This window comes from Melospiza melodia, chromosome 3, assembly GCF_035770615.1.
Source record: "Melospiza melodia melodia isolate bMelMel2 chromosome 3, bMelMel2.pri, whole genome shotgun sequence".
NCBI classification, from domain to species: domain Eukaryota; kingdom Metazoa; phylum Chordata; class Aves; order Passeriformes; family Passerellidae; genus Melospiza; species Melospiza melodia.
The window spans coordinates 112,324,182-112,337,144 of record NC_086196.1 but is presented as its reverse complement, the minus strand read 5'-3'; the positions used below and the strand labels follow the sequence as shown (position 1 = coordinate 112,337,144).

The window sequence follows — 12,963 nt, the reverse complement described above, 5'->3', positions numbered from 1 at the left end:
GTTGACTGGCAGGATGTTTTGCATCTAATGAGTGTGCACAATAAGTGTATCATGAATAACGCTGCGGAAGAGCCCGGCTATCACTCCCACACCAAGAGGCAGAGATTGCCTGCATGTGGCTCTGCAGCCATCTGTCACCTGTCACGGGCCGCTGTCAGGGCTGAGCTGGACTGTGGTGGTGGAGAGCCCCACAGACTGGTGTCAGGCAGCAAAGTGGGCTGATACCAGCAGCCCAGAGCCACTCAGGAGGAGCTCAGAGCTCGAAGACACTGCGCTGCTGAGGCAATGTTCCTTGGCAGTGCAGGCTGCTGGATTTTTCAAGTGGGGCTGCTCCTCCTTTCCACGCTCCTCTCAGGCCTTGAGCAAGATACCCACCTCACAGCACAGGCAGAAGGCAGCAGTCCCACAGGACACAGGGAGCTGGTGTGGTAAAAAGGACATTAAAGCTCTCAGTATAGTCTGGCTTTAGTCACAGAATCACAGAATCACTAGGTTGGAAAGAACCTTCGAGATCAGAGTCCAACCCATGCCCTAACACCTCAACCATGGCACTAAGTGCCACATTCAGTCCTTTTCCAAACAGATCCATGGATGGTGACTCCACCACCTCCCCAGGCAGATGATTCCAGTACTTTATCACTCTTTCTGTAAAAAACTTTCTCCTAATATCCAACCTATCTTTCCCTTGGCGCAGCTCAAGACTGTGTCCTCTCATTCTGTCAGTTGCTGCAGTCCTTTAGTCGAGCCCAGCAGTCTCCCAGGATGTCAGCCCTGGTCACAGACTCACCCAGCTCCATCCTTGCTGCAGCAGATTTCCCAGTTCCCAGAACATTCCAGGCTGCACCTTCACTGATGGCAGACTGAAACCCACAGCAGCCAGCTGTGCCAAAGGCTCCTGCTCAGTTCCAAGTCACTTTGTGCTGTTCAGCTCTCAGCCTACAAGTTCCTCTTATTAAACGGAATGTTTTCCCATTTCTAGCTGGGTTTTGAGGGATGGGGTGCAGAGATTGGTGCCCATGTTGGGAGATGTGGGGCTTCAGCACAGCACAGCTTAATTGGGGTGCTGCTTTCTGCTTTTGAACTCGTCATCATTTATGAACTGCTTTAACATGTCCCCTGGTTTCTCCCTCCCAAAGAAAATCTCATGTTTAATGAACTTAATTTTAGATAAAAGGAATGAAAAGAAGAAAATTAAAAATGCATGAAGCTCCTGGAGTCATCCAATTACTGTGATGTCCACACAGCAACGCCAGCACGGATTTCACAAAGCAGGGAAAAGCAGGAAAGCACTGGGGCTTGCCACATGTAAATGCTGCTCTGTTCCAAAATGTGCTGAATTACAAATGGACATTTTATGCATTTTTTCTTCTTGATCTGCTGCAGAAGAAGATAAAGATCAAACATGCCAGCCCACCCCAGCAGCGCCTGTCTGCATACCCACAATGCTTGGCTGCTTCTTCCCAAACCCTGTTTAGTGCTGGAGTCCCAATATTGGGATGCCACAAGCCTTGGGAGGGGACTGTCATGGGGCAGGGTTCCTGTGAGAGCAGGAAAACACTGCAGGCCAGAGAGAGCACACAGACAATATATAGGACCCATTATGTTTATTTGGTATTTAAGTTTTCTTTGCCAATTAAGTGACAGGCAGTGCTTCAGCCTGTGGCACACTCACTGTGTAAAGGAAAACACAGATTGTTTCTTCCCCAAAGCCAGTGGGAGAATCTCAGTCATAGAATTCATCAAAGTCATCTGAATCCGTGCCGTGGGTCTGTGGGCGCAGCGCAGCCTCGAGCTCGGAGCTGCTGTCATCAGATTCACCCCAGAACGCTGTGGGTGAGAAGAAGGAAAGCAGAGGTGTAAAACCTTTTCTGTGGCCCTGCCACTTGTCACAGCCATTAGCACGAGGCTGACCAAGGGCTGGGAGTTGGGAGCCCAGCCCCAGGTTCGCGTGTCTGGCGCAGTGTCCGGCAGTGCAGCGGCTGTGCTGGACAGCGGCCTCATTCAGCGCTCCCACTCCATTGTGCCACAAGGTAGCTGGGCAGAACATTTCCACTCCAAGCAATTTACTTGACCAGCTGCTGCCTGAATTGCAGCTTTGTCTACTCTCTTCCCTTTTCTCCCCACTACTTGACCCTGCGATGAAGTCACCAGCGGGCCATGACATCAGAGTTGGCACAAAAATGGCAATGACATCACAAATGAAAAATCACCACTTGGAGATCAGAGCAGATCCAGGCAGGCCTGATCTCATGGAGAACACGGCTTTAACCTTAGGCTCTGGGAATCAGCAAACCCTTTCACTGACAGCAGCAGAATCCCACGGCAGTTCAGAGTGCCTGAGAGATTTCTGGAGATGTGAATTCTTCTGACCCATGGATAGGACAGAGCAGGAAGTGTGGCATGTGAAGTCAGGGCCACAGTGGCTGACAGAGCCACTGTTCCCACCTAATCCAGAGGCTGCTGGCTGTCCAAAGGCAGCGGGGATGAGGCCCAGGGCTCAGCCAGGGACAGCAGGAGGGGGAAGGCTGTCACACTCACACAGACACTGCAGCTCGTGTTTGAGGCACTTTGGTGCCTCTGATGGCACCAGCTCCATGAACACCTTATCTATAAATGCAGCATCTGCATCTTTCATCCTCCATCCCCGGCCCCCTGGGCTGCAGGAACATCAGAGCCAGCCCTGTGTTGGCTGCCACGCTGAACAGCTCCAAGAGAGGAAAGGGGCCAGGCACGCCAGAGCCTTTCAAGTGCCACCAAAGCAGCTGTCCTTGATGGCATCTGTACCCCTGTTCAATGCCACACTTCTAAAACCAGGCCATTGCGGACTGCCAGCACCCAGAGCAGGGCTCCAGGCAGAGAGATCCTGGCCCCCAGCACTGCCCCGCTGGCAGGAGGCTCTGTCAGAGGCGGCTGCACGCTCTGGAGGGCCTTGCAGGGGGTAAAGGGGGAACTGGAATGTGTGGGCAGCAAAAACACACAGGGTCCAGACACCAATTCAGAATAAAAGCAGCCTGGCCACATAAAACCTTCCAGCTGCACCCACCCATGTCCCAGGTCCCAGGGAAGACCAAGGAATGCCCTGGTTTCTCCCTCTCCAGTTCCCTCCACATGCTGTTAACTGGCGTTTGATTAAACCCTGCCAAGATCCCAACCCGTTCCACATCACCCCGCCACAAACACCTCCTCTCTGCCCTAGATCTGTCCTCCTCAGCTCCCTGCTGGCTCCCACAGGAGACAGGGAAATTCCATGCTTCCCCTTTACCTTATACAGATCATAATGTTGTTCTGGGAGGGCTTCTATGGTACAAATTTAACTAGAAAGCACTAATTTTCAGTAGTGTAACATTTGTCTCTTACCTTTGGATTTTATGGCAGGTACTGTTTCCTTCCGCAATTCAGTCCTGTAAAACATTTCAAACAATCAGCACAATGTCTCCAATAAAAAAATAAGTGATTTTTTAAAAAAATACTGTGAAATGGTTTGAAAAAACAGCAGCCTAGTAACTTCTGTAACTATTTTTTTAAAATAACTATTTAATCATGGACTTCTTCACCTAAAAGGTGGAGAAATTCATGTGTAGGAGGGACTCCAGCAGTTCCTGGAGTCATTCCCTGGTAACAGCACTGATTTACACCAGCACAGAGTTAAGGTACAGAGGAGCAGGGCCCTGCCAAGCTGCTGCCACCTTCCAGAACACGCAAAGTACAGAAAGACAAAATCCAAACAAAACCAAATCCCCCCAGTGCTGTTCCCTGCACTTCCTCCAGGTCCTGGTGCTGTCCCCCAGCCCCACGGCAATGTGCAATCTCCACTGCCTTTGATCTACCTTGATGTGTGTGCAGCCCGAGCCTGCTCTGCTAAATGGCTGCTCTTGTGTCTGGAGCATCACAGGCCCTTTTGAATCTCTCAAACAAGCTGGAATCATTTTGATCTTTTGTGCGCAGCGTGTGCATTGTGCTGGGGCTGGGGAATAATCACACGGGGGCAAACTGGGGGAGAATTAACTGTTACAGCAGCAGTCCTGCAAGAAGCTCCAAAAATAAAGCTTCAGCTGATTTTAATAAGGAAGATCAAATAGCAGATATTTGGGACATCACTGGGCCAAGCAGTGAAATGTAAGTCAATGTCAAGGTGCAGTTTGAAGCTGTGGCCTCAGTCACAACAGGACTCTGAAATGTCTGTGATTTGCTGTGTTTCATTTAAAAATGTGGCAGCCAATACAGTAGTGTTTAAAGTGGGGAGCTACAAATATTCCACTACTGTGGAGGCACTTGTGAAGGAGACAAAACAAAGCAAAAATTATTCCTTGCTAGTGTTACCCTCAGTATTCAGTCAGAATTTAGGATTGCAGCTGGAAAGGCACATGTGAAGTTTCACACACTGCAGCTACCAGTGGTGCAGCCACTCTTCCTTTTAACTCAGAGAAAGCTCCCACTGTTTAAATCTCATTTCCTCTCCAAAGGCTCCTGCTTTGTGGACAGAAATTCCCAGAATATTAAACACAGCCCAGGTTCCACCAAGGCACCAAACCAAGGCAGAAGTGCCAGTACCAAGTGACAGCTCTAGCAGAGTACTAACAGTGATGTAACTCATAATGACCTTATTCAGTGAAAAACCTTAAACTGTTGGGCTTCAAATGTTTCTCCAACATTCCTTTAGTGCACCAGCCCACTGGCTTTCCCTTTTATTCCAAACAAAACTCCACACTGCCTTGTACTCTCACTTCTCCTTCAAAGGTCTTCACTCAACAGGATACCCAGAAAGGATTTGAAGCCAGAGCCTCTGGGCTGATCCTGCTCAACACCCTGAGCTCCTGCTCCCTTTCCCAGATCTCCTGGTCCTCAGCACTTCCCAGGAGGTGCTCCATGCATCTCAGCCTATGAAAATCTGCTCAAGAGGCTGCACTGTTTTCCCTGGGGTATGAAGCAGGAAACCACTTGTTGCTGAGCTGTAGCTGGCGAGGCTTCTCCTATGGATGCTGGCACAGGAACCATTTCAAGTAGCAGAGGAGAAGATCAGGGGGCAGCAGCCATCGCTTCCCCTCGGCCACATCCCAGCCTGCTGCTGGAATGGGAGCGTGGGGTTCCTGGGATTTTCAGTTAGCTTCTCACAAAAGCCATTTGACAACTTAGTTTTCCTCAGTTCTGTCCCACTTCTCTCAGTGGTTGTTGTCCCACAACAAACACCAGCGGTTCAGTGCTTTGGGTCCAGTGCTGAGGATCACCAGGAAGGACTGCCCACATCTCCAGGCCTTGCTCTTCCAGATCCAGCTGAGGGATCCATGGAGAAAGGACCTCCACGGCTGTAGAAACATCTGGATACCTCACTGCCACCAGAGCTTCCCACAAAGAGAAAGATCAAAGCTGGCAGAAGAGCAGGGAGAGAGATGTTTGTGTTCTACTGACCACCATCTGCTGCCTGGGGTTCATCTTCCAGGGCTTACCCACCGGGTGTGGAATGGGGTTCACTCCCCAGAAAGCCAAGCCCAGCCATCCCCAGAGAAAGGAGATGGGGACAGGGTGGCAGCAAAGGCTCGGCACGAGAGCTGTCAGCACACAGATACAGAAAACGGCGTGAGGACATCAGAAAGGCCAGAGGGGGAACAGCAGCTCCAGAAGCAGCCCAAACCTGGGGAATGCAGCAGGGGATAAACCCTGGGGTGAGGTGTGTGCGGCTGGGGAGGTGCAGCAGCACCTTGGCGTGGCGCAGCAGCTGCGCTCACCCGCAGCCGCAGCACACAATGGGCACAGACCTCCGCCGAGACGGTTTCGGGCTGTAAATGGAGCCAGGCTGGTTCCAGCGCCTCCACTAATCCCCGCCGTGACCCTCCGATATCCATTTACACATTTGCTTCTTCCCTAAAATAATTCCAAACTGAACCCAGGCTCTGACAAAGAGAAAACCCAAACCAGTTTCACTTCAAAGAGCCTTTTAATCTCTCCATTTCTCTGATGAAACAGGCTTTTTGTGTATTGAAGATGCTGCAACAGTAAGGAATGAAAAAGCTCCAAGAAAATATTTTTTCCTCTATAATGAAAATTAATATTAAGAGGATGATGCCTTGTGAAAGCTGACCTAGAACAAAGGCTAGATGGAGTTAAAGAAAAAAGTAGGGATTTATGAAAAGGATATCCTCAATGGATGCACCTTGGGCAGTACAAGAGCCCAGCCAGGGCTACACCCAAGATGAACCAAAATGGTCACAAAAATGGATGACTGGTCACAAGGTCCCTCACTTTTATAAGTTCTGGTCCATTTGCATATTGGAATTAATTGTCCAATTATAGCTTTAGGTTAGGAAGTCTCATCCTTCTTGTTTTTCTCTCTTCATTCCGCTGTTGTTTGTGTTCTTGGGGCTGAGATTTGGATTGTTTGTCCTTGGTCCCCAGCTAGAGAGGGAATTGTTTTGTCTCCCTACTCTATGAAGAGAGCTTGCTATCCCTTAATATGAAGCTCAGATCTACACACTAAAGCAGTACAGAATCAGAAAAATATAAAAGCTAAAACCTGAGGCATCAAGGAAAATTCCAGGACAACAAGAGCCAAGGTGATCAAGGGAGCTTGCTGGAAAACAGCAGAAAACATTTACTGTGGCCTGAGGTTGTCTTGCTAAAGCACCTGTTGAACTTCTATGTTTTAGTGTCAAACGAAAAAGACACCCAAAAATTTGGGAAATGCTAAATGCCAAGAGAGGAATTTTCCCACCCTGGGAAACCAAGTACCTACAGTACATATTCTGCACAGTGTCACATAGGCAGTATAAACTCAAAAGTCCATTCATCATGCCAGAGCTGGAGTAGTAACACTGAATTTCAGTAATTTCACTGTGAGTAGGACGACCCTTATTTTAGGATACAAAGATTTCTGTCGAGCTGCATCTAAGACCAGTCTCTGTTTGGATTCACCACGCTGGAGAAAAAAAAAACCCACTGACACAAAGATGCATCACAACGCTGCAAGGACGCTCTGCAGGAGAGCAGGGGCAGTGCCAAAAAAATCCACTGTTCCCTCTGTGCTAAGCTGGCAGATGTTGGTGCCTCTCCCCACACACCTGGCAGGGCACTGCTTCTGCAACAGCTGGGGGTGCAGGCAGAGGAAACAAAGCCCACACAAACAGCTGGAACAGCAGAGAATCCTGCTGGAATTTTCAGTCAGCTTCTTACGAAGCCATTGGACAACTGGGGGGATAAAACCAGCAGATCCTGCCTTGTTCCTGGGTGCACCTCCCACAAATCCAGACCGACACAATGGCACTTCTCCTGGATTTCCAAGGGAAAGACATTTGTGCATATCCCGAGTTGCTGCCAGCCCCAAAGCTCTGGGATGTCTCCTCAGAGCACAGCAGTTTTCAGTGTCAGGACTGGCTCAAGAAGGGGGAAGGGGGGATGCACAGAGCCCGAGTGCCCCCCGATGGCCAAAGGCGACGAGCCCAGGAACGATTAAGAGATGAATCCCACTCTGCCAACTTCTATTTGCATGTCACTACAGCTGTGTTGGGCAACAGGGCTGAATACCGGCCTTCAGAGACCCCCCCCAGAGTCCTTCCAGCAGATTAATTAAAGTTTAAAAGACTTTATGCCGTGTTGGTGTCCTGACAAATCCAAAGCGGGCTTTGGTTCTCAGCTGATAACGCACCTTTAATCTCCAGATTATTTGGAAACGAGACAGCGCAAACAAGTCAAAGAAAAATAAAACGCCTGCATCCGAAATGGGGAATTCCCAGAAAGCGAGTGACCTCCACTGGCTGCATCCATCGCTACAGCCCCCCGGAATGCCACACACATAGCTGCCCACCCGCCTGCACTCGCCAGCATCCTCAGCCCTGACTTCTGATACCTTCTCCCCCCAGGACCACGCCACTTAACGCCCTCTCGCCTGCTGCAGCACCCTGACACCCCACCCAGAGGTGCATCTCCCTGCGTAGAAATATTCCCCCGGGAAAGTAAAGGAGCCAGGGAAAAGCGGTTTTCTTGCTGGAGGTAGAGCAGGCGGCATTTATGGGAGAAGAGGAAGCTCTGGCATGCACTGCTGAACAAAAGGGAACAAGTGGTCTTTACTCGGAGAGCAGCTTCCTATTAAGACTCACTCCGTCGTACATTATGCCTTTCATCCCCACTCAACCACAAAATGATTTTGCTGTAGGAAATACAATGGCAGAAAAAGATTTACATTGAAAGAATCTTTAATAATAAACTGTTGCAGATCTGCCTACTTCCCCATGATTTATAATACAATAAACATCGGATTCTATTAAGTCTCATGCACTGAAGACATGCACTGAAAACCCGAGTATGAAAGCCCTCAATTCTTCCCTTCTCCAGGCCCATAATAGTGAAACGAGCATGGATAAATGTGCTAAGAGTATCTCTTTGCATCTTTTATAGCTTGTGTGTATCAATCTGTAAAGCTTATTAAGAAAGTCATTGCTATGCAAAACAGCACCCAATCTCTTTCTCTTGCTTTTCAACAGCGCGCAGTGTTTAGCCAATAGGGCCGGGCCCCGGCCCCTCATTCCGCATTCATAACATGCAACATTTGCACAATGTGTATCTCAAAGGCTGCTGAATAGAAAGCCTTAATACTCATGTAAACAACTGCAAACCAATTACTTAATGAATCAGGCCCACACATAATGAGGTGCCAGACAAAGAGCTATAAATGCATTTTTGCGCCCGAGCCTCCGCTTTAAAGTAAAATCCCTCAGCTGTAGTTTGGGCTTAACTGGCACATGATAATTATTGTCTGGGGGACATCAGAGGAGCCACGGTTTTTATTCCGGTCCGGCGGGGTCCGCGCCGAGGTCACTCATCAGCTCAGTGACAAAACGCGGCAAAGGAGAATTTATAAAGTGCCACGGCCGAGCTCGCAGGGATGTTTATTCTCAAGTAGTGGGTTTGAGACCACTTGTGAAAGCAATAAAGCCCGAGGAGTGGCTGCCGGGAGCAGAGCTGCAGTGCCGCAGAACTGCGGCACGGCACAGCAAACAGCTCTGCCTCTTCCTCCTCCCTGTGCCGCACTCCGGGCACCCAGGGCTGCTCCCAAACCCTGCTGTGGCTGGGAGAAACTAACAGAAACATTTACAGAAACTAACTCTAACACTGACTTACAAGCTTTATTGCCATGGCTTTGTAAAGCAGCATCATCGCGTCTCCCTGCACAAAGTGTGCTGCTGCTGCTGCTGAGCACTGAGAGGCCTGGAATTATAGACCAGAGGGAATTATTTGAAATCTATTACAAATCAAAACTGGAGAAAAAGAAAAAAAAAGGTAAAAAAAATCTACAGCATCTAACTGAGGCAGAAGTGGCTGCAGGCACGATTGGCCGGCAGAGCAGCAATGGGGTTTAGTTTGAAAAGTTTTTATTTTAAATAAAACATAGTTAATTTTAAATTACACATTTTACTCAGCCGCAGTGATCCTATAAGTAAGTTCTCAAGCCCTTATCCTGCTCTTCCTGCTAGCCCAGGCTTCAGGGAAGGGCTAAAATATAACATTTCAAAAACTCATCTACAGGAACACCTTTGCATTTCATAGCACAGGGCAGGATAAATCATTGGCTTGTCATTCTCAAAGTGCCAGAAAATACGAAAAGAGAAATCAATTGAACCTAAGATGGTAAGAATTAATCCCACACAAAAGCAGGAACGCCAGTCATCAATGCTCAGTTACAGCTCATATTTAATGTGCTTGAATTATAGAAACTCTTATGATTTTAATAGCAATTGCAGAATCAGAACTGGCCTCACCCACAGCAGCCTAAAAATCTGTGCAGCAAGAAGATTAAAGCAAGGAGAAGCTCATATCCTGAGGTGTTCCAAACCTGCAGTGTTTGATTACAGAAACACCAACCTTAACCCTGGTCCAAGTACAAAAATAAATCAGGGGAGCTTCAGCCCTTTTCTGTCGGGGTTTTTCCCTCATGGAACCATTTCCAGTGTTAGAGCCTCACCTGGAGAAGGGAGGAGCGCTTCCATCTGACAAGAAGCTGCTTTCCAAATGCGTTCCCAAACTGTCACTTCCTTCAGGACTGTCGTGGCTGTGATCCCCACCTGTGCAGGAAAAACAGGGACTATGAACCTTCCAAGTTCCCATTCACATTAAGCAGAAAGGTTATTTTTGTTCTCCTTCCCCTTAAATGTAGATTGTTTTGGAACGTTACAGTTCTGTCAATGCTATTTGATACCTCTGTGTTTTCAACCATTCTCTTCCAATAGACAAAAATAAATAAATCTTATAAAAATCAAATTAAACACATATCTTGAGATTTTTGTGACTTAAACAGCCAAACACACAACTATTTCAAAACCTGTTATCCCCACTTTCCTTTCTTCCCTTTTCCCCTGCTCTGTGGATCTCATTTCCATTCTGTAAAGATTGATTTAGGGAAAAAAAAAAAAAAAGAAGAGGCAAATGGATTCATTCACTGGAGTCAGACAATTGCTCATCTTTGTATTCGTTTCCAAAGCACACGATGCTCAAGCACAAATCCCACTTTAAAAGGCTGCTTTGCATACATATATTTTCTATATATGTTTTTATCTACAGCACTGAAACTACAACCAAGCCCTGCTCTCACCAATGTCCCTACCCAGGATAATTCAGTATTTCTGTCCACATTGGATTCTCCACTTCCTAACTGGCTGTGCACATTCCCAGTCCCTTCTGCACTTGGACTGCAGCAGCAAAAGTCCTGCTTGGTCTCAGGCACTTCCAGAAAAGAGGTGCCAGAGTCAGCCCAGGAAGAGAGAGAAATCAAGAATGAGAGGGGAAAAAAGATAAAGTGGTTTAAAAAAAAAAAAAATTATCCCCCCTTTTCCATGATGTATCACAGCTCATGGCATTGCCTCTCCCCCAAAACCAGCGCTCAAGCTGCTGCTGCCTCTGCTTAGAGATGGATGAAGGACTTCCACCCAGAATTCACAATTTCACAAAGACTCAGAGGTCCTTGAGGAACTTAAGTGTCCAACATGAGCTGCTGGATGGCATCATCCACACTGACCTAAGTGCAATGTCCAACCTGGCGCTGGCCCAAGGAGCTTCCTCTATCCCAAACGTATCAAATTATATCAAACAGAGCAAAAGGTTGAGTGAGACTTATTAAATGCCTTAATTGGTGCACTCCAAGCAGCACCTCAGAATCCTCAAAGGAGGACCTCACCAGGAAGGACACGTGGGTGTGGGAAAAGTGGTCACCCAATTGTTGGCTCATTAAAGGTGGCTTGAAAAGGAAGGCAGAATCCAGCTTGTGCCCCTCCATGTTCCCATATAATACATAAAGAAGGGCTGATTTTTTCTTTGCAATAGGGCTTTTCCTCCTTATTCCTACAGGAGATTTTAGGCCTGGAGAGCAGCTGGGGGTGCTGTTCCAGCTGTTTAAAGCAGAGCCCAAGGAGTGGAGCAGTGACACCATTTTTATTCAAATCCTCTACAGCCTTAACGCCTGCTCAAATCAAAGACAAGTGAAGGGAAGAGAGAGAATCTGGTTTTGTTAAAGATTTAAAAAACCTGCCCCTTCAATAAAATCAGCAATTTCCTACTCATAAATGAGACTCTTAAACAGTCATCCAGCAAAACAAGAAATAATGGGTTTTATCCTTCTTAATCTCGCATTATTCACCTACCTCAGGAACAGCAGAAGAGCTGAACAATTTCTTTTGAGTCTTCCCCATAAAAAAACAAAGCATCCGTGGAGGAGCTGAGAATGAGCCCTGTATTCTGCTCTCCCCCTGTATTCTCACATAACCTGGTATCACAGGAGCCCGCTGTTATCAGCCAGCTCCTCCCTGGGCCAGCTGTGGACCAGGTACAATCCCTTTAAAGCCCATTGTCCACAGGTGGCCACCCATGAGTTCTGGACAGGGCATTAAAGAACCAACACAAATATTACTGGAATATTTACAGATATTCACATAAATTAACGTTTTGGTTCTCAATTTATGTAACAGAATGAAAGAAAAATGAATCAAAACTCCAGAAGTGTTCCCACAGTGCTGCCCTAAACGCTGCTTGGAAGTGTGTCCACACAGCTTTCACAGTGAAGTCTATCAAACCCCAAAGGCCCAAAAGGCTTTTGGTGTTTCAAACCAACACTTAAAAAATGCAGCAAATACCGAAATTAAAAAAAAAAAAAAAATCAACCCAAATTTGTATCCCTTAAGTTCAGAGAAAGTCATACAGCAAAACAATCCTGTATGGATGGCTGTCAAATATCAGTTCATCTAAACCCCTCAAAACAAGTTGTTTGAGCCCAAAAGCCAACACACAAGAGATGTGGCTTCTATTTTAGGCCCATAATGACTCCAGAGCCCCCGGGCCACAGCAAATGGTGATGATAAAAGGGAATGAGCAGCTGCCTGGCAGGGAGAGGAGGGGAGGGGAATCAGAAGCCCGAAGAAGATCACGGGCTGAAGATGAATCATGTCTGAAAGGAGCAGCTTGGCTTTCAAGCGAGGTGTGAGAAGCCTCACTCCTGGAGACACAGGAACAGCAGAGACAGCACCCTCACAAGGGACGGGCTGGAACTGGGTTACTGGGTTTGGCTGAGGAGCTTCTTGGCATTTTTACACACAGCAAGCATTAGGAGCTGCACGTCTGCTCTGTGAGGGAGCCAGGAGAGGTCAGGAAGTCTCAATGATGGCACTGGCTGGAGGGAGCCACTGTTATCAGGCAGCTTTGGTACAGGAGGCAGAGGGGAGGAGGCTCCTGGCTGGCACAGGCACGGCTCCTGGCTGGCAAGGATCTGCCCCATGCTATTCTAATGATCCCCAGTCAATTACTCATGGAAAGAATCAAACCAGCACTCTCTGGAGTTGCCATATAATTACTGGATCTCCACCACAGACACTGACCCCTGTAACACAGACGGCGGGCCCTGACAGGCTTGCAGAGTGGATATTCACACGGTGCAAACGTGGAACATGATTACAAGGAATTAAAGAGGCACCGTGCTCCCCACCTTTGTTT

General features: G+C 47.8%; 1 protein-coding gene across 2 annotated transcripts in view; it reads right to left on the bottom strand.

Annotated features, from left to right (window-relative positions):
* Positions 1-1,589: 1,589 nt before the first annotated feature.
* KIZ (kizuna centrosomal protein) overlaps positions 1,590-12,963 on the bottom strand; it is a 28,891-nt gene continuing 17,517 nt past the window's right edge. For both annotated transcript variants that reach the window (XM_063152683.1, XM_063152684.1), the window contains exons 11-13: positions 9,950-10,049; positions 3,358-3,401; positions 1,590-1,827 (exon numbers count right to left, since the gene is read on the bottom strand). In XM_063152683.1, the coding sequence (XP_063008753.1) occupies positions 1,724-1,827; positions 3,358-3,401; positions 9,950-10,049 (248 nt within the window). In that variant the 3' untranslated portion in view covers positions 1,590-1,723. The remainder of the gene's footprint in view (positions 1,828-3,357; positions 3,402-9,949; positions 10,050-12,963) is intronic.